The 20,892-nt window shown below is 39.5% G+C and overlaps 2 protein-coding genes across 2 annotated transcripts in view; both read left to right on the top strand.

Moving 5' to 3' along the window:
* The window catches only part of LOC145435464 (uncharacterized), a 440,390-nt gene that overhangs the window by 269,311 nt on the left and 150,187 nt on the right, over positions 1 to 20,892 (top strand). The window lies entirely within an intron of this gene.
* Positions 1,735 to 20,875, top strand: LOC145435513 (uncharacterized). The gene is made up of 8 exons (XM_080312794.1): positions 1,735 to 3,307; positions 10,289 to 10,348; positions 10,795 to 10,857; positions 13,593 to 13,643; positions 17,322 to 17,381; positions 17,617 to 17,679; positions 18,407 to 18,457; positions 20,760 to 20,875. The coding sequence occupies exons 1-8, from the start codon at positions 3,253 to 3,255 to the stop codon at positions 20,858 to 20,860; spliced, it is 504 nt and encodes a 167-aa protein (XP_080168920.1). The 5' UTR covers positions 1,735 to 3,252; the 3' UTR covers positions 20,861 to 20,875.

Here is a 20,892-nt window from a genome sequence, read left to right on the forward strand (position 1 = left end):
GCGCACGATTGTGGTCGCTGGTAATTAGGTAACTGCGATGCGAAAATTCGGGACTGGCGTCACATGAGAGAAAGCTTGGTTTCACGTCTCTATTTACGGTAGTAGATCACAAAACGAATGCGCAATGCGCACTATGAGATTCGCTTCACGTTGACAAGCTACGTAGTTCGGTACGCTGTGCTTGTTGGGCCGCGGATATATTCGTGCTGTGAAGACATAATAAACGCGCTGCATGGTGGACGAAGTCGGTCCAAAACTCATGTCCAGTTTCCGATCGATTAAATGTTCGCCGATACTATCGTATCGATATTAAACTTTGAAAGAAACATCGGTATCGGCCACGAAAGGAAAAGTATCGGCAATTTCCATCATATTACGACATGGTAATAGGGAGTCAGAGAATTACAATCTGTGACCGTTACACTTGGAATATTGATCTGATTCTTGCAGATTACAGGCAGAAGTGATATAAGCAGTCATCGCTGATGCACAAGTGAAAGTAGAAGTAACGTCGTGAATTTTTACTCAAGTACAAGTAGAAAAGGCGATTTCCAAGAAATTACGAAAGTGAGTAGTCAAAGCCTGGACACCGAACAATGTGATGTAGAAGTAGTTTAAAATCATAACCACTTGAGTAATAAACCCGAACCAGATTATATCAAGACCAGGCATAGCAATGGCCCTAAAGCAGTTCAATGTTCATATCAACGCTCTTATGTTTTGGAAATGTGAATTTATGCTGAATATTATCTGACTATATAGGGGTAATAATAATAATAATATAATAATTCATAGAGCGCCGAATACAACAATATATCATTATTGCACTAGGGCGCTGTACATAAAAGGCAATAAAATATAAAACGATATGTATAAAAGACGAAGTGCATAGTTGTCGGGCGGAATGAACACTACTCTCGAACGCTCGTGTGAATAAAACGGTCTTGATTTTGCGTTTGAAAACATATAGCGAGTCGCATAGTCCGATAGAAATTGGAAGATTGTTTCACAGAATGGCGGCCGAGGAAGAAAAGGTTCTCTCGCCGTAGGTCGATGTTCTGACTCTTGGAACTGAAAAAAGCTTTTGCGACTACAAGTCTGTAAATACGGAATCAAAAATTGGCCTGGCGTAACATGACCAATGTAGTCGAAACACCATGCTTATCAAAAACAAACAAACGCAGAGTAACTCGTATTGTTTGACTAAACATGCTTCTCCGGAATTCAAACAATCCGACGCACAAATCAAACGACCAATCGGGTAAATCGTGCTTACATAAAGTTACTAATTTACAATTACGAATTTACGCAACCGTTACTACGTGGCGGCAAATACGCTATTCTCATAGTTCAGTCAACTGCTCAACATATAGCAACTGCGACATGTAGCATCTGTATATAGTTTGTACTTAGTTCGAGATATGATTAGAAGTCGGTTGTATAAAGTTCATTGCGGCCAAGGTCTCAGTCAGTATATGGTTGGATTTGTTAAGTGTTTTGCTGTCAGGATCTAGGTTTATTTTATGCGATTTACGGCGCTGGTATAGGTAATACAACTGGAAACAAGCGACAGTCAGACGAGTTTTTAGAGTTATTGTCTCATTCCGAAGACGCGCTCATCGTTTCTTGCATAATTGGAGTAGGCTCAGCTCTTTTAAAGGAAAAAACACAGTTATTTTGCCACTTGATCCATAATGGATGGTGAAACTGAATACAATATGCATATGTAGCCTAAGGCTTCCCGGTTCGGCTCTGTCACGAGCCACAATACCATAGCTTGAAATATTGGAGATGAATTGGATACACATCAGGCATTGCCCTACGATACTGCGTGCGAGATTATAATTAGTGATATCAATAGGTGGATAGATGAAGGCTTAAATTAGCGTCAGAATAGGCCACATGAAAAAATACGCTGACATAGACAAATCCGCTGCAAATATCAATTCATGAATGACTGGTGAGGATTCGGAAGTGGCTTCGTTGTCGGCTGCTACGAATACGGATTGATCGTTAACTGACTGCTGTTCAGATTCTCCTAATATATTAATTACGACGTAGAGGACCTACTAGTCGTTCCTAGTACGCATAGTATATATCTATGTGCGGCACTTTCGTATACATACCATGGCCTATGCGTAAATGTCCTGTCCGTAGCAGGCAAAGGTTGTCTCAGAATTTTCCTCACAGAACGCTGTGAGGAATGTGTCACATCGTGTTTAACTGGGTTGTTATACATGTAAATGTATATGTGTATCGGAGTTTTGACATGGGGGAAATGTAGATAGTATTGAATGCATACGCTTTATGCGGCGACAGATTTTGGAGCCATAAATCACAACGTTTACAGTACACAGTGTACAGGCTCTCTCTGACAGAAAGTAGTGTTTGTAAGGTTGCATTTAAATCAAAAATCAATTTAAAACAAACATGTTTGAAACAAGGCCCCAATTTAAAACATGTTTTTTTTAAGCCATGACGTCACGGATATTCAATTATGTTAGGTCATAGGGGATTGACATTGGCAATTGAAAATGTAGGGTAAAATTTCTCCTTTGACGAAATATATGTAATATTGCTAGTGAACCGACTATTTTGAGGGTTCCAGACACAATTTTGTATTATAAAGGCCGTTTTTGAAAACACCGTTTGTTTTAAATGCAACCCTAAGTGTTTGGATAGAACCAAATCTCTGATATGGGCAATATTGTGCGAAGTGCAGTGGCATAACGTCGATAATCGCACTTATTTGCGACGCTGTTGGTGAATCTGCACTCGTTGTGAAGATGCATCTTGCAACTTTCAACGGTGTAAACAACGATCGACAAACATAAGATTGTCAAATCTTGTCCCATCTAATTATCTGAAATAAAATAGTCCGAGTAATTGCAATACTTTCGTCTCATACTTCTACTTTCCATAAGTAAATAGGCTCAAAAAAGTGTGTATTACTTTTTATTGCACTTTGACATTGTCCTGTGTAATTGTACTATGATCAACTATGTGTCCTACTGACCAGATGACTATGTTCAAATAGAAATATGTAGCGGAAAAACAAAATATAATTAGGCTATGCGGTTTAATTAGCGAGCAGATGGATAAACGTTGCAGATGGATAAACGTTAACTATTTTTTGTTGTCATTCGAATGTAATCGGCATTAACGAAATGCTTCAATATGACAGGTAACAAGAAAACTAGTTGCTAATCATCAAGCGAATACTACAATCAGAGAAGATATCAAACGGTTTCAATGGCAGTAGGAGGTCATGACCCACGTGGTCAGAAAATCAACCCGTCATCTGAAGGTATTGTCGCTCTTGAGGTCTTATTGTCACAATTTAGCCGTAGTAGGAAATATAATTCGTATACGAATGTCCGTATTGCAGTCGCTTCTGTTGTACATATCATTTTGAACAGTATAGTCATACTGAAATGAACCCGAATATTTTCCGCGGACACTCGTCAGTGGTGGTGGTCGTCAGCAACTAATATGGAATTGGAAAGAGCATTGCATATTGCAGCAGTATAGGGACTTGACGGCATTCATGTAATAACAAAGTAGCTGACCGATTCAGGGTTGTAATGACTCGAGTCACGATTTTCTGACAACTCGACTTGACTCGAGTCATTTTCTCAAAATTCTGAAATAACTCGACTCGAGTCAATCTGTGTGTTGACTCGACTTGGACTCGAGTCATTGCGCATGACTCGAACCAAGTCATATGACTGGAGACCGACATTTCATTGTAATTTCGAGTAATAGTGAAGTAACCGCACTATTGGGATTTCGTCTATTGGTACTGGTACTTGAAAATGCGACCAGAAACTGCTAAAAGTGAGGAAAATTAGTATATTATAAAATCGAATCATTCGATATCATAATACAGAGTTATAAAAAAGTGGGTTTAACAAGACTTTGACTGGAAACTGAGCAGTCAACACAATGACTTAACTCGGTCTCGAGTCATAATACCATGACTCGGACTTGACACTGTTATCGAAGACTTGGCCTCGGACTTTACTCGGTGGTGAATTGAAAATGACTCGACTTTACTCGAGTCAAAACTATAAAAGTGAGATTGACTTTTGACTTGGACCCATGTGACTTGGAGTTATGTGACTTGGTTACAACCCTGGACCGATATATATTGGGTTACCATTTCTGGCTACATAACCAGGAAATCCTCTACTGAGGTTTGCGAGTTCTTCAATCCCCAGATGTTTACTCCAACTCGAAGTATATTTGGAGAGAATAAGACGTCCTTAGGGTAGCGGTTATCAATGAGTCAGCGAGTATTTTTCAGTTCACGCGTTAAGTAGCATACTCGACAAATGAGAGAATTAAGTCATACTCATGGCATGCATTGCGTAACGATAGCTGGGCTGGACAGTGACATTAAATATCGGGATAATAATCCTAAGTCCAATTCAAGGTGACACAGTCAACTGCAATATCAACAATCGTATCACGAAATATGACGTCACCAGCATGGAATGAAGTCTCAAATAAAAGAGCTTTCAATGTAAAAATTTAAGGTGGTACACGAACTCCTTCTGTATACGAAGCTTGGGCTGATGTATTTTGATAAAGGTCGACTCCAACACACACATATGAAAGCAAGACCGGCCCCTTCCGACGACGCGGAATATGTCGTCTCGATAACGTTTTGCACATACGCGATTATTCAACAGATGTTTGCCAATGGCAGAGTTTATGGGCTTTGATGGCTCAGCATCGAGCTTGAGCGGATGAGTCAAGGGCGATCTTTTCACCGAGCGTGATGCACGTGATCTGAAAAATCTAGGGGACATGCTGGTTTATGAGTTCCTGCAAACGCTGCGACGTTCTATCTACGTGGCCACAATCACAATGGCACTACATCAGACATGGGGTAATCGCGATTAGTAATCGTAATCGATTACGACGATTACAGCATTTTCGAGTAATCGTAATCGCAATCGATTACATTCGAAAAAATCCCGAAGTAATCGTAATCGTAATCGACTACTTCCCATATTTAATCGATTTCTCTGTGAAAGAACGATTACTTTTTACTTTTGCAAGGACTATGATATAAACTGAACATTCGTGAACAAGGAAGAGATATTATACTGAGTTCGTGATAGCACAAACGTCTGATTTCCAAACGCCACAGCTCATTATTACGTCAGAAGCAGCTTATTAGCTGTGCGCGTCATTGCGTAAGAAGTATTCACACTAAATAGATATTCGATGTACATTGTACATACGTCGCACATTAGTGTCGCTGTAAGAACACCCGTCGTGCTATATATCAGGTTATCAACACGTTCCACACACCACTACCTCGCAGCAGGATAATTTATCTCCACTCTGCCTAGTTTAAAATAGTGACTTATGCTTGATGTTTGGTTATGCTTATGCTCAGTTAAACGCAATTTGACCGTCGCTGCTTGGCGAGCAGTAGGCCTATCTAGTACGTACGTACAACAATATTTGAAATTTTGTACTCGTCAAATAAAACATTGCGATTTGCACGACGAAGCAGTAAAAATCAACAGCTTGTGATGTATATATATCAAAACCGAGCCGTTTTTGCCGTTTCTCGTAACGGCAGCTTGCAGTACAATATTTGTATGAAGTTGAAGGCAGAATTTTATGTTCGCTTCGTCTTATTCTCATATGACTCTACTTGAAACGGGCGCCAATCTTTACCCAACATTGGGACTTGCCGCCATGGCCATGGGCCTATATATCATGTTCGCATGGGCTGTAGCTGGAATTAGGATAAAACAGCAGTTCGTCCCCCATAGGGGTGTAATCGCAAGTTGAAGACTGAATTTCGTCAATAATTGCATTATATTACTATTGATTTTTAATCCTCTCTCGGCCCCCGATGGTCAGATTCACCTATAGAGTTTGTTTATTTGAGGTAATCTTGGTGTTTGTCGACTACAACGGTCAGTTACACCAGGCCGATTTTCTTCATTTTTGATTCCGTATCTGCCGACTTGTAGCATGGCCCATCTTCTAGGCTTATTGTAAGACACCGCTTACGCGGAAGAGGCGGCGAGGAGGAGCCTAGATAAAACTCCAACACTTGGAAAGGATTTCTGAAGTCGACCTCGGTCGGACTCGAACCCGCAACCGTGGATTATACCACAGCGCTATCTCGCCACAGAATTACCTACGTCGGCTACGTGTAGAGCTGGGGCACGTAATTCATAATTATAACCTCTGGTATCTTGTTATAATTACTTTAGTGTGTGTTGTTAATTCGTGACCTCCGGTTGTTATATAATGAAACGATATTGTAGTGGCTCAAGCGTAGCAGACTAGAAGAAAAACTTTCGTGGGACGCACAAACAAATTATCATCTCTTTATATCTGACTGCATATGTCTAGGAACTCAAGTTGTAAATTAACAGGGTCAGTGGCGACATTAACTACAATAGGACTTGAAAACATTTTCATCATGGGGAAAAAAGCATTCATTCCATCGATGCGGCTGTTGAACTTAACAATCAAGTCAAATGATCCATTGGTTTGATGGTCAGATACCTTTGTGAAACGTGTTGCGACACCACCTGCACTTAAATAAGTCTGATTTGAGCAGACTTAAATTTGAGTGACGATCCAAACGCATTTGAGTGTGAGCATACTTTTTGACGTGAGTTGAGTAACGAAATCGTTGCTGAGCAGAGAATCGCTACTCGACAGCAAAGGAATTGGTCTCCACCCTTAATTAAAAACTCCAGATTTCAATCCAAGCAAGTGTAATTTTTGAAAATCAATTTTTTTGTTTGTTCTGAATTGATTTTATAATAGTTTTTTGGATTTTCCAACGTCAAGGGGAGCCGCAAGTAGGCTAGCTCAGAGCCGCATCGAGCTCTCAGAGCCGCGGTTGGGAATCACTGATCTAGAGAGGATTTTCAAGTAAATTAGACCTCTCAAAAATACTCTATAACTTATGTTGGTTTACGAAATACTTTTTGAGTCCCCTTCGAGCTCGCTCCCAACGGTATTGAGAAATTTGGGGTGCGGTAATTATGGCATGGCAAGATTGCAAACCATTGGGCGCGATAAATTGACCCCTATAAAAATGGGCAATTGGCACATTATGACGTAACAAGCAAATGACGCATCTCTTTTAAAGGGAGTTTGTTATATCATTAGGCCTCTTCAGCGCAATCCATATATTGTCTTCCAACATAGCGTCTAAGATGCAAAATAAATGTAATCGTGAGTAATCGTGATTACTTTTCCAATGTAATCGTAATCGTAATCGACTACTTCCTGATGTTGCTGTAATCGTAATCGTAATCGTAATCGCGTCATTCATAAGTAATCGTAATCGCAATCGATTACAATCATAAAGTAATCACCCCATGTCTGCACTACATTACTTTGTTGCAGTGCAGGAAGCACGTCTTTCCGTGTGAAGGGAGCATATCATTTTATAATGTACAAAATTGACCAAAAGATAAAGTCGTTGCCATATCAGCAATCGTAGCAAGTGCCAAAGTAGCCTACTTATTCATTCGATTTTCATAGCCTTGCAATTATACCAGCACCAGAGTACATTTGTTTCGGTTCCTTCGCGCCATGATTCGAAGTCCATTGCATTCATCCTTACACTGCACAGTGCACACCTTATCTGTTGCCTTTGCTATCTACTTATTCAAACACTGACCTCTCATCAAGTCTGCATACCTATCATTTTGTTTGTTTGATTTTATGCCATCATTCGTTTACCAATGATATACATTGGCCACGCACATACAATGTACATCAGTACGAAATTGTGCACACATGAGAAAGCCGGTTGGCGATTGAAATAAAGGCTTTGCGTTGACTGTCTGTCACACCACCGTCAATGAAATTTGCTACTGCAATTTCTTGATGGAAAGAACAAATACATTTATCTGTTAAGCGTCACGGTGGCTTACAATATTCCTACAAAGTCAATTGTTGGAGTACTTGTCTCAATGTCAGATTAATTATTTCCGTTATTGTCCAACGATCCTACATCGAGATGGCACTAATCGCGTTTTACCAATCTTCTTTCGAAATATATATCCGCGATCTGAAAATAATGCATGGATACAACGTTGCGTTGAGTTTCCTTATCCAGCTCAATTTGAAAAATAATCTCTGGATTTATATTGCCTTTGTAAGTGACTTCATATCTGATAATTACTAATTTACTAGGGAATATTTTCTGTGCGGAGCCTAATCGTCGTGGTGACGATAATCGTTCTGATTCAGACGACAAATTAGTAGCCGAACGCTTTATATAACCGCGAGTCAGACAAGACTGAACGAAGTTGATTACCGATAAATAAATTCCGCCAGCGGTTTTTTTTCGGCAGGCGTGTTCAACCTTATAATCACGGCGGCATTTCACATTGTTTCACAGTTTTACAGCCGCCAGTTACGCCCGGGCGGCACCGCATCAGCGCATCCCAAATCTCGCCCAGCCAGTCCCGTATAAACTTTAATGAATACTGCGAAGCTCCGCGTCTTGAACATCTACTGTTATTATTGCTGCAACCTCGACGCATCTGCATTATTGCAAAATTCCCTAGTATTCGTACATTTCGTAAAAAAACGGGGCATCAGCTACCTATATGGACATAAAGGCATTTCGTGACATATTCTAGACTCTAGAGCAGTGATTCTCAAACTGTGTGCTTCGTGAGATTAGTTTGCCGCCAAAGATTCTCAGGTGTGCCGCGTATCATTTTTTCATACATTTTAAAAATGAGGGATTTAGGCTAGCATATCCGACTTGAACGCGTTCAAATTGCTTCATTGCTGATAAATAACCACACGTGGCCATTGCAACGGAACCAATCCAATCACGGCATTGCCGATGAGTTGAGTAATTGACACATAACATGTGGACTGTTTCAAAGCAAGTCTTTACTTGTTTCAAACTCCCAATGAATCAACTCACAATCAAAAAAATTGCTCAGCATAGCGTTGGCACACGGCCTCGACTTCATCGTACACTGCAATATAAATTCTCAGAATTTGTTGTTCGCGTTACGTGGGTTGATTGCATGTCCAGCAATAATTTTGCAGAGCAACAGATGATTGATTTACGAAACTCTACGTTTTTTAAACGGTGTTTGGGTGGGTTTTGACTGTCTTCTTCAAAATCCTATACCGGTACCATGATAGGTACAAAAGCAATCTGAATTTTATTGCGATTTTGATCTTCATGACTTGATATGAACATTTGTTTATTGGTTTATCGTTTTGGCTAAAATTAAGAAAAAAAAACTATTCAAGAATTAAGAAAGACTACTTGAAAATGAAATTGACGACGATATGTTTGTCAGAAATGCAAGCTGTTTCAGTCGTATAAAGAAGAATAGCCATCGTATTACCACGTATAATATTTTCAAAATGCAACTTTCTTGTAAGTGTGCCAGGGGTGTTTTATAATTTTTCTAGTGTGCCACATACCGAAAAAGTTTGGAGACCGCTGATCTAGAGTGTGCATTTGCGGGGGTCATGTGATCATCACAGTCCTGATTTCACAGAGGACGCTGTTTCTCAATAATTGTCCATTGCTGTCTTCCATGTATTCGTAGCTGCTCAGCATTTCTGGTGAATGTTCCCTGAGATCATAGGTCTTTTTTGAGTAATACCAGTTCAAAATTACAAGACAGAAATATTAATTTACGGTAGGGACATCTAGATATCCCTGATTTACAGTAGCGAGACCGCTGTTGCCATTTACACCATAAACAAACTGCGCTAGTTCTGATGTCGCTATTGGCTGCTGATAAAATACTCGTCCTGAATAGTGGTGATTTATTTGTCACCAGTCTAAAATTATGTGTATCTTAGTACACAGTAGACGGCGCTTATGACTTCATGGATCGACCATCGGCAAGGGGTTCTACCTGTGGCAAACAATGACTCACGGACGATTAAATTTGTTTTATGAACCCGTGACAAACTATTCAAATCCAGGAAAGATGGATATAAACTGGACACTCTCTTGGTACAACGGGGTTTGCTTATGGATATCACGCAGAGTATATTAAATAGGTAAATCGACCGTCCCATGAAAATCCAGAAATTTCTGAACCTAGCCGAACGCAGTGAACTACTGAAGTTCGCAGACCGTGAGAGTTCGGTCTGAGTGACCTCATTACCGCTGCACAGTAAATCCATTTACTTGTTCGTATTACGTTGTCTGCACACTACTTACATCGAATATGTCACACCAAGTTCAAAGATAATAGGTCTGAGATTGTGAACAATTCACCATGCAAACTTGCATTTTTAGATAAGCAGCGAACAATACGTGCTGGAGGAAGCGGAAGAAGAGGAGCATCGAACGAAACAGGTAGCCTAGATTTGTTTTTCCGACCCTCGCGATATTCATCAGCTGATATCAAGTAATGCTAGCGTAGCGTGCCTGATGCGTATAAATCTATGTGCTCACAGCATTAGCTGTACCGGCTCGTGGGTGTATCTATATCGTTCATCTGCATAATTCCGTGATTTACCTTGGTCGCAATGTTCCCTCTGAGCCGCGTACGCGCGCAATTGCTCAGTGCTGACACGGTCTCTGCGCACAGAAAATCTAAGCTGCGCACAAAACTTCCGAAGTTTTTAATCGTTACGCACTGTAGTCCAAGGGACCGAGCAGTGAGTTGATGAGTGTGCGCAGACTCGTGAAAAATTAGAGGGAACATTGTTTGATTGTACCGCCGGCTTTTACTATAGGCTATTTAGTTCTTCTGCACTAATAAAAATATCATTCGTCGGTGACTGGCATTTGCTTTTCAGAAGGAAACCAGGCGTCATCGTGCCTGGATGAAAGCGGAATATCTGCAACAGCGCAGGTCACAGGTAATGAAGTCCTATACATTACCATACCCGTTCGTTATATTATGAGTAGGTCGATTTTTTTGACCTGATATACGGAAGATTTTGACCTAAAAAATCAAAATTTTGACACTTTTTGACCTTCACAATCTTAATTTCGACCAGACTGTGACCAAATGTATGTTAATTAGGTGTTTTCCCAAATAATGGCAGAATTGTACAACTTATTTTCGTTTTTGGTTTGAACTGTCTGTCCTTACGAAGAAGTTTGATCTGAAAAAACTTTTGAGACTTGAAAACTTACAAATTTTTGCATGAAAAAAATTATTTCAGCAAAATCTGAAACTACAATTTCAGTGGTGACATTACGTATTATTGTAGAAATAATTGAAATTTGAGAACGACGAAAGATACTTTCCTTCATTCTCTGGTGGAAAGTGTCTCTATTAATAACTAGCTTGCCAAGAATGGAAAGAACGTTCAACCTTTTTTTTCAATTTGACCGTTCTTCATTCACAATGATAGGCCAATAAAGTAAGCTACACGCTGTAAAATGTCATATGATAAGTTCCTCCATATAGCCTTCATCGACAGTGTAAACAACTCCGATACAAACGAAATGCAGGTTGCAAAATAATTGATTTTGTAAACAAATATTACAATTTTGACAAAATTTTGACTTATTGTGACACGTCAAAAAAATTGCCCTAATTATCAGTTCTATCGCTTGTGTGTAAATTAGGTACGGCTGCGGTCAATGCAGGTTCACGGTTTGATGTAGGCATCAATTATTCAACTTTGCACTCAACTGTGTGTAAGGCTGAAGTCTCAAACTCAAATGAGCTTGCGGGCCAATTTCCTAGTTTTGATGACGCCGCGGGCCGCATCAGCATCAATAATGAGGATATTCAATGTATTTCCGAGTAGGCCTTTTCTGACGGGACCTTGTAGATAGGGATTCCACAGTCATCTTAGATGTATAATGTACTATTGTATATCACGCTTGACACGGAACAAATTGATATTATCAAATATTTGAAAAAAAATTGTTTTTTAGGGGGGCATAATTTTTTTCATTAATCTGTTATATGCATCATAGGAGAGTATGCATCATGCACCCCATGTGATTCCAATGAGATATCATGTTGCCCCTGACCATTTTCAACACAATTTATGATGGTACCTACATGAAAATCAGAAAGCCCATTCACATAAAATCGCGAATAGCACCAATACTATTTTCCAGTTAAATTAATTGGCCATGACAATATTCCAGAGCATATAGGCCTAATTCCACAATGCATCTCGTGCACCCTGGTGTGGTGTTTCGTACCCTGATGGGGTTTAAGGACCCTGGTTAAGAACCCCTTGAATAAAGATGTTCAATTGGCAAAAAATTCATTGGTGTAACAGCTGTAGAGCGTACTAATACCTTTCTCGTCACCGATAATAAAATGGATAAAGAGAACAAACAACACCCAACATGTAACCAACTATACGTCACGGTGATCACAGAATGCAAATGGTAGCCATACAAACCTGTTTATAGATAGCTACATATTCTACGCATAGCAAGCAACCATGTTTTGATATATTACTATTCCCCATGACAGTTTCATAGATTGTTTCTCCATAGGAATACCAAGTCACCGTTCCGAGTCGCAAATCCTTGTCTGATTTTACCGTGAGAGCTGACTCAACTCAAGTAAATTTTATTACCTCGCCCATTTTATCCCAAATCGAGTAATTTTACGAGATGGTCGCACCAAACCAAATCACAATTTTCAGTCATGAATCATCAAGGGTCATGTTTTATCATCATGAATTAGAAATGTGACGTTATCATATCTTCTACTGCATGGTAGCTTTTAAAAGTGATGTGATAGTGAAGTTTGTCGAGATTTCAGTGATCTTTATAGTAGTTTTAGGATGAACTTCAAGATCTTATATCTAAAAAAGATATATGGCATCTTGAATATATTGTTGAATACTTGAAATTCCCAAATGCCGTCGCGGGCCGCATGCGGCCCGCGGGCTGCGTGTTTGAGACATCTGGTGTAAGGTGTTGCACGAGTAAATTATTTTCGCACATTATAATGGTAAAAAATCGAACTTTCCATATTTTAGGCATCACTCTCAGATATTGTCAGCAACAAAGGGCTACTTCTTTTGCAGATTACTCAATTATGTTTTGCCTACTAATAATAGGCCTACTCCCAAAAAGTGGTCATGTTTTTTGAATGCTGAATGCTTCCACTATTACTCGATAGTAATCCCAAGAAAGTCAACTCACCATTGTGGTTTGAATTTTGTTATGTAGAGTGTAGATTTTAACATGTATTAGAAATCACCTCGTCTAGTTGTATTTAATAACAAATTTATGGCATCACCTGTAGTTGAGTATCCACGCTGAGTAATACAAACTACTTTATACCTTAGTATTAACTACGTTTATATATGTCAAGAGGCGTCATGCAATGTCATAGCATTGTAAACTTGGTCTGCAATTTGCATACTTATAATACTACCCATCCTAATAAGAGTACCCTCAAACATGATTCGTACTTTAAAATATACTTCACACCATGAATACTCTATACTCTATAGTTGACTTTCATGTGGATATTCCATTAACTTCCACGTACGTTGATTGAACGCAGTTGAGTAGGTTAGAGATTATACAATACTGCACACTACTCTTTTACGTTTTGATTTATATCTTCGCTACTTGATGATATACGTTTTATAATTTTTTTCAGGGGAAGGGAAAACATTTCGTTCAGTAATGGAGAGAAAAAGATTTTTTGAAGGTGATGATTCGATATCGCAAGACACTGATATTATTTAACAGTAGCGAGACCACTGCGATCATTTACATTACACCATACAGAAACTATGATAATTCTGACCCATCAGCTGTCCACTGATTCATTCCTCGTTTTGGATAGCGATGATGTATTGATCACTAGTCTAAGACTATCTTAGGTTGGACTTCGGGAGATTTGAAATGATATAACGCTCTTTGACTATGCGAACTAGGGGCTACGTAAACTAACTGAATGATTACGATCGTCCATGATCTGACTGAATTCACCGTCAAGAATTGTGATCCCACGATAAAACACCCAAAAGTCTTACGAAGATTGTGAGCTATGCCAAATATTTCATTCAAAACTAATGAATATCATGTTCGTCAGGCTTTCAAGCGATAGCATCACAATGCCGTGTGCCAATACTAGGTATAGGCTCACCCGTAGGACTGGCAAAAATCGAGTAAGCCTACCGGAGTGATTTGATTCTGAATCACGTATTATGTTCCGAGTCGAGTATTCGAGTATCACTCATTATGTCGTCACAACGAAATTAAGATGTCAAAGTTTAAATATGTACAGTTTTTGCCACCACAAAAATATAATGCCTGCTCTCTATCACATTAAAGATACTTTGGTATTTTGTCGACTCTACCGATTTAATTGGACTTTGTTACAATATTGTGGGAGGATCATGACTTCGGAAATATTTTTCCAGTAACGGTCGTACCTTTGTACTATATGTTTCGCATGCTGCGATCCGGCCAATCAAGGTTTCAACGCTTCTACAGTAGAAAACATCATCGAAACCATAATTATCGTTGATAAGATTAGTAGCGAGGAGCGCATAATTTCAGTACTCGAAAAAATCGTCATTTGCTACTCGACTCGAATCATTGGAATAATCACTCGATTCCGATTCGAGTGCTCGAACCATTGTGCTCAGTCCTACTCATCACAAGATCTGGTAACGCAGTGAGTGTAAAAAAAAAACTACTCCTTGGAATGGCGTATCTGAAATGAAAATATGATTATATGATTACCTCAGGAATAGTAGAGCATAGCAATTGTAACAGTGTGCACGATGCTCCTTATACAGATCAGCAATATAATCATACTATGTCGTATATTCACATCGGCGGGATAATGCTTGTAATCATGAGCTGTAGATACCTGCAAAGTGATACCGTTATAAGTAGGAAACGTTTACAAATCTCATGAATATTCAGAAGAATCTAGTCCAGTGCAATGCTCTAAATCCTTTTTCGTCATGGTACACCCTTTTAAGGTTTACTCGAAGAGTCAAAATTCTTACCCCCTAACCAATGTTCCCTCTAATTTTGTCGAGTCTGCGCACACTCACCAACTCACTGCGCAGACTCTTACACAACACTGCGAAACGACTAAAAAAAAGATCATCACTTCGGATTTTTGTGTGCGCAACTTAGATTTTCTGTGCGCAGAGACCGCGTCAGCACTGCGCATTTGCGCACGTTCGCAGCTTGGAGGGTTCATTGCCCCTAACCACATAATACACCGATTCTGTGGTAAGCCTTATTCGGGGGTGTTCAACCTTTTTGCTATTCGCGGGCGCATTTCGACCACATATGTAGTATACGACAGCAGCCCAGTGGTGAGTCCTCATGGCCGTTGTGGTGTTCTCTGCCTTCACTGTTTTCTTGAGCTATACCTTGTGGATACAGGTCTGTACATGTTGGAGCCACCATAGACTAACTATATATGACGCAACTGTCGCGCGGATCACGAACATTTTTCCAGCGTCATGAATGAACGTCGTCGATGATGTGGAAAGTTTCGCGTATTTTACTGCCAAATATATTTATCCATAACAAGCCCACGTGATCATATTAACCAGTAGATTTGTTGGAGGGGGTGTCTTCCAAACTTTGGATCAACAAATCAATGATAATGCATATTCCGATTTCGGTAATCACTTTGTTGCCTGTTGTTATTTCTCGACCTCCCATAAGGATTGTCGCTATAGCCATGATTCTGACTCGGTATTTCTATATGGAGCGCATCACTCGGCTATGATGCGTTTCGCTTTTGTACGGTGGTGCTCAGATTGAAAGGACAGTATTACATTAAAAAAAAACATTCAAGTCACCCAGAATCGCGTTACGCGTTAAGAGAACTTTTATTCGAGTTAAAATCCCACGGAGGTTGGGGAACCAATTCAAATTGCTTATAGACGGCTGCCAACACAAGCTAATATAAATATGTGTTGACGGCGGTAGAATTATAATTTCGATTTTACGGGTGCATGTGGCCGTACCGCCGCAGGATGCACACCTCTGGCTTGATCAGAATAGCAATGAGCAAGGTTGCAACTTGCTAAATGCTAAATACTAAGCAGGAGTTAAGGTTACCAGACCACCATCCGTCCTGCAATTATAGACACTGCGTCATTTATCAGCATCTGGCATGAACTACCAATTTTAAATTTTTGAGCCATCATGGCAGTTTCCTAGGGGATTTTTATATGGACCAGTGGTCGGCAAACTATGGCTCTTTTGGGTATAAGATATGGCCCTTTGCCAAATATTTATTTTTGTACTGAATTGGTCAATATTGCAGCGACTTGTTGGTAAATTTTCATGGCGACCAGAATAATTATTCTCGTGGCAGTATAAACATGTCTTTGATAGGTAGAGACAATGCCGTCTTCAGGTTTAGGGGCTCGGACCCCCTATTTTCGAAATCCTCAAATTTAAGTGACTGTCACGCCGGCGGAAAATATCACTCGCGAATTCTATGTGCCCGACTCGAAGTCTTGCACTGTGCGGTACGTTGATTAATCGAACAGCATAGCAGACATGGCGACGCCCATTTAAAAACGCAGTTTTCAAATACACATTGTCTTCCTGATCTGTGATGTGAAATGAACAGTTGTGGATGCGTCATTCACAATTACAAACTTGAATTAAAACAGCGCAATAGCTATCCACTTTCTTGATTGGTAAGTATTTAGCTCTGTGTAGTACCGGTTATTAATAGGGTTGCGTTTAAAACAAATGATTGTTTAAAACATCTGAAGCTCTTTTAAAAAATTGTGTTTTTATTTCAAGTTGTAAAATTATGCCATAATGGTGTAAATATTCTCCGAAAACATGTTAAATGAGCCTATACAAACAACTACAACCCGATTTTCCCCACGTGTACGATATGGGATGGTTGGAACCCTCAGAATAGCTATAGCACGTAGGTATTTTGTCAAAAGAGCTGTATTTACGATATATTATCAATTGTCAACGTCAATCCACAATTACGTCACAATTGAACATTCATGACGACATGGTCTAAAACAATTCAATAGAAACATGTTTTAAACAAGGACCTTGTTTTAAAGATGTTTGTTTTGTATTGATTTTGTTCTTTAAGGCAAACTTAGTTATTAGGGTGAGATATTTACAACACCCATGAATATTCAGAAGAATCTAGTCTAGTTTCTACCCAACAGCAACAAATTACTTAGTTTCGCAGACCGAGCATAATCGAAATAGAACTATATGGTTATTACCATTCCACAGTAAATTATTTACTCGTTCGAATTAGGTTGTGTGACGACTGTATAGTCTGAACATCCCACGTGCCATATAAAGTTAGAAGATATTCTCGATATTCGGGTAATTCACAATTCAAGCTTTCACTTCTCAGGTAAGCAGCAAGCATTAAGTGCTGGAGGAAGCGGAAGAAAAGAACCGGCGAACGAGACAGGTAGAATTTCATCTTTTCGCTCTGGGTATTCCGTTTTACTTGTATGAAGTATGGTCATGATCCGTTCAAGTAAATATGCTCGTAGTATTAGACGCCCTGGATGCTGGATGTATCGATAGCCTTTGTAGGCGTAATTCCGCGATTGACGTCGATCCTGTCGTCCCGGTCAGGCGATATAAGCTTCACCGAGACTATTAAAAAGCCCATACATTTATCACTGTCATTCGCCTTTCAGGTGCAGATCAGCTGTCATCGGGCTCAGAAGCCAGTGCCGGGCGTGCAACAACGCATGTGGCAGGTAATGAATTCCCATATTGCCCCCATTGGCAAGGTTATTAGACGTGTGGCTAGATAAACTCGTAAATGAGGCAAGTCTACGATTCGTGTTGACCTAAGCAGCATCTTAGTGGACAAATTTTTGTTTCCACATCCACTTGAAGTTGCTTTGACATGTTACTTAGGCTTACCATACGTCCTCTTTTAAGAGTATTTGTCCTCTTTTTTGACTTTTTGAAAAGTGTCCTCGGAGGACGCCCTTTTGTCCTCTTTTTTGAGAATTTGTCCTCTTTTTTGAAAATATAGGTCAGATATAGAGCAAATTGCGAGTGAAATGTCGCAAATTAGCACAGAAGTGACGCTGCGGCGGATATTTCGGAGTGAAAAACGGTGAATTTAGCTCTGATCGAAAAGATGACCTTTTTTTTTTTTTTTTTTTTATTCATTCACCTGGCAATGTGGAGAAAAAAACGGTATTTTGAGCTCTGAGCGTAAGTGATGACCTTTTTTTTTTTTTTTAGTCAACCGATCACAATGTGGGAAAAATTCACCGGTTTTTGAGAATTCTACTCCGGTTTTGCATCTTTCAAAGTGTCCTCTTTTTACATTTTCAAAATATGGTAAGCCTAATGTTACTGAAGATATTCCGCATGGGATTGATGCGAGGAGTTGAACTGGTTAAAGCTATTACAATACTTATTTGGCTACCATATATAACTCTTTATCATATTCGTTCATCATCTTTACAGAAGAAAGGAAAACATCCCGTTCAGTCATGGAGAGAAAACGATTGTTTGAAGGTGAAAAACATTACATCCATTCGAACAGATGAATCATGTAGTTATGCATCCGACGCGCTATGAAACTTAAAATATATACGGACGTGAAAGGCAAAACAAGTCGACAATAATTCGTTGTCCTTCGAAAATAAATCACATATGGAAAATACCAAGCCCGTTTCATTCAACATTCAAATAGTACTGTCTGGAAGCGCATATCGAACACAGGCGTGAACGTTGCGTCCACGCCGTCTTCACAGTGAACACGGTTCATGCAAAGATGCACTCGGTGACTTCATGAAAGCGTATTTTATGCTTTCTAATATTTATATACTATACAACCATCCCAAACAATCGTTAAAAGAAATCAATTATACATACGGATGATTTACAGAAATGAGTCGCCCCTATGGGGAATAGGAACGCGTGCGTCCAATCATGGTAACCCAGTTTATCATTACATGCACGTCCAATGTAACTAGCAAAAATTCATTCATTAAACATAAAATATTTTCATGCTTTACACGTGTAAGAAAAAAAATGCGCGGCCGGCCGATGAAAATCAATAGACTAGTCTTTCGTCCTAAAATTGTGTTATCCCTCCGTTCGATACGGAAACATTGTGTTTTGGTAGTGATGAAATTGTCCGTCTCAGAAAATACGATGAAACCGCTATGCAGACTCGATACCAGCGTTTGGTGGGCAGACGGCCGGTAGGAAGTTTCAACATGCGATTCTGCAAATTGAAAAAAGATCTGAGACGATAATACCCTGACCATAAATAACCGGCACATGGGAGCCTGTTCCTTAGATATTGACATATTCAGGAGCTGAAACGTCAGATACCGAATAGTCCTGTCCCTGTCACCTGTACTGGGCGCTACAAGTGCGAGCCGTGGACCAAAATGATGCGCCCTTTAAACATACTGATCTTGAATCCAGGTCGTATAACGAAATGAAACCTTCTTTTAATTTGGTCTGATAAATGTGGCGATTCGATGTTTTTGATTACCGACAATGTTTACCGTAGGTAACGACATAGTAACCTTCCACGATATAATTATTAAAAACGACGTCGACCGAAGCAAGCCCAGCTCAAAAACTGTATGAATATAGTCTTAGGCGTCCAGCAGAAGCGTGGCTCATGTTCTGTAATCAGTAATTGTGTTAACTAAACTTTCGAAAACACCACCTCCATCAACGCTAATAGTAAATTTGGTCACTTGGGCTGAGAAGGGATCATAATAGTATTAATATCCTCAAGCACCATATAATTGATATTATTCAGTCATATCGTGCGATTGACAATCTATATTCATTGTACACTGACTGCTTATAGCCAGGGGTACTGCGCTCAAAATAGGATTTGTTCTCAAGTCTTTTTCTTCAGAACCATGAACCATATTCGGAAAGCTGCTTAAATATTTTAAGACATGCGCCATCACTCACCACACTCTAATTGCAGCTATATACGTATGTCTGTATCATGGACATCACTTGTCATAGCTTCACCCGAAGAGAGATGAGATGCATTGCTGAGTAAGAGTTCTTTGACTGGACGCGACATTATCATATTTGTTTAAAAAAAAAGCTGTTTCCTAATTTTGTTGCCTCATCGTACGGTCACAGCCAAAGTTTGCTTCGGATGCGATTGAACTTATTATAATTCCATTCCCCTCCGCTTATCTTTGTAAGAGTTGATTCCGGCACCAGTTCATATCAAATTGATGGCGCAGACTTTCAAGACGCGACCACGTATTTCAACAGTTCGAGACAGGCTTCTGGCATGTAACTGCAGAGAAATTATATTCGTTAGGTGAATTCACTTTGAAACGAATGAAGACGTCTTTATCAATTATCAATTAGTATGATTTTCATTTACGGAAAAGTGCAGTTTCAACAGCTTATATTAGGTAAATTCGTTCAATGAATGGAATTGATCGAAAACTGTATCTCGTGTATTCATTTGATTCGTAATAAATTGCACAAATTTGCATCGTGCAATGGCGCAAATGCATCGATTTATTTATATCAAGTGGTAGATATTCAAACATGAAGTTGATTGATATTTATCAGCCCATTGTAGTATACATCAGCACTATCACAAAATAGCATCGATGCCACAACATACATTTCTGACGATAGACGCGAATTATTCACATAGCCCCCAACCACCATCGTATGCGTTTCGGGAAAATTATAACTAATAATAAGTAATAAATTTGTCACGTGATCACTAATCACTGCGATTTAATAATTTGTGGGCGGATCAGATTTATTTTTGTGGCCAACTGTTAATTCACTGCTATATTTGTTGTTTCAGAAAAGAACCGCCGTACCCAATCGCCTGGAAGCTCAGCAGAAATGTTGAAGAAAGATCGTCTAAATGTGAAAGCCGGTAAGGAACAATCATGTTTGCTTTGAAAACGGAAGACGTTGTTCGTCACCGCGTCGTA

The sequence above is a fragment of the Botryllus schlosseri genome, chromosome 3, assembly GCF_051294905.1.
Source record: "Botryllus schlosseri isolate E-star chromosome 3, Bs_hap1, whole genome shotgun sequence".
Classification (NCBI taxonomy): domain Eukaryota; kingdom Metazoa; phylum Chordata; class Ascidiacea; order Stolidobranchia; family Styelidae; genus Botryllus; species Botryllus schlosseri.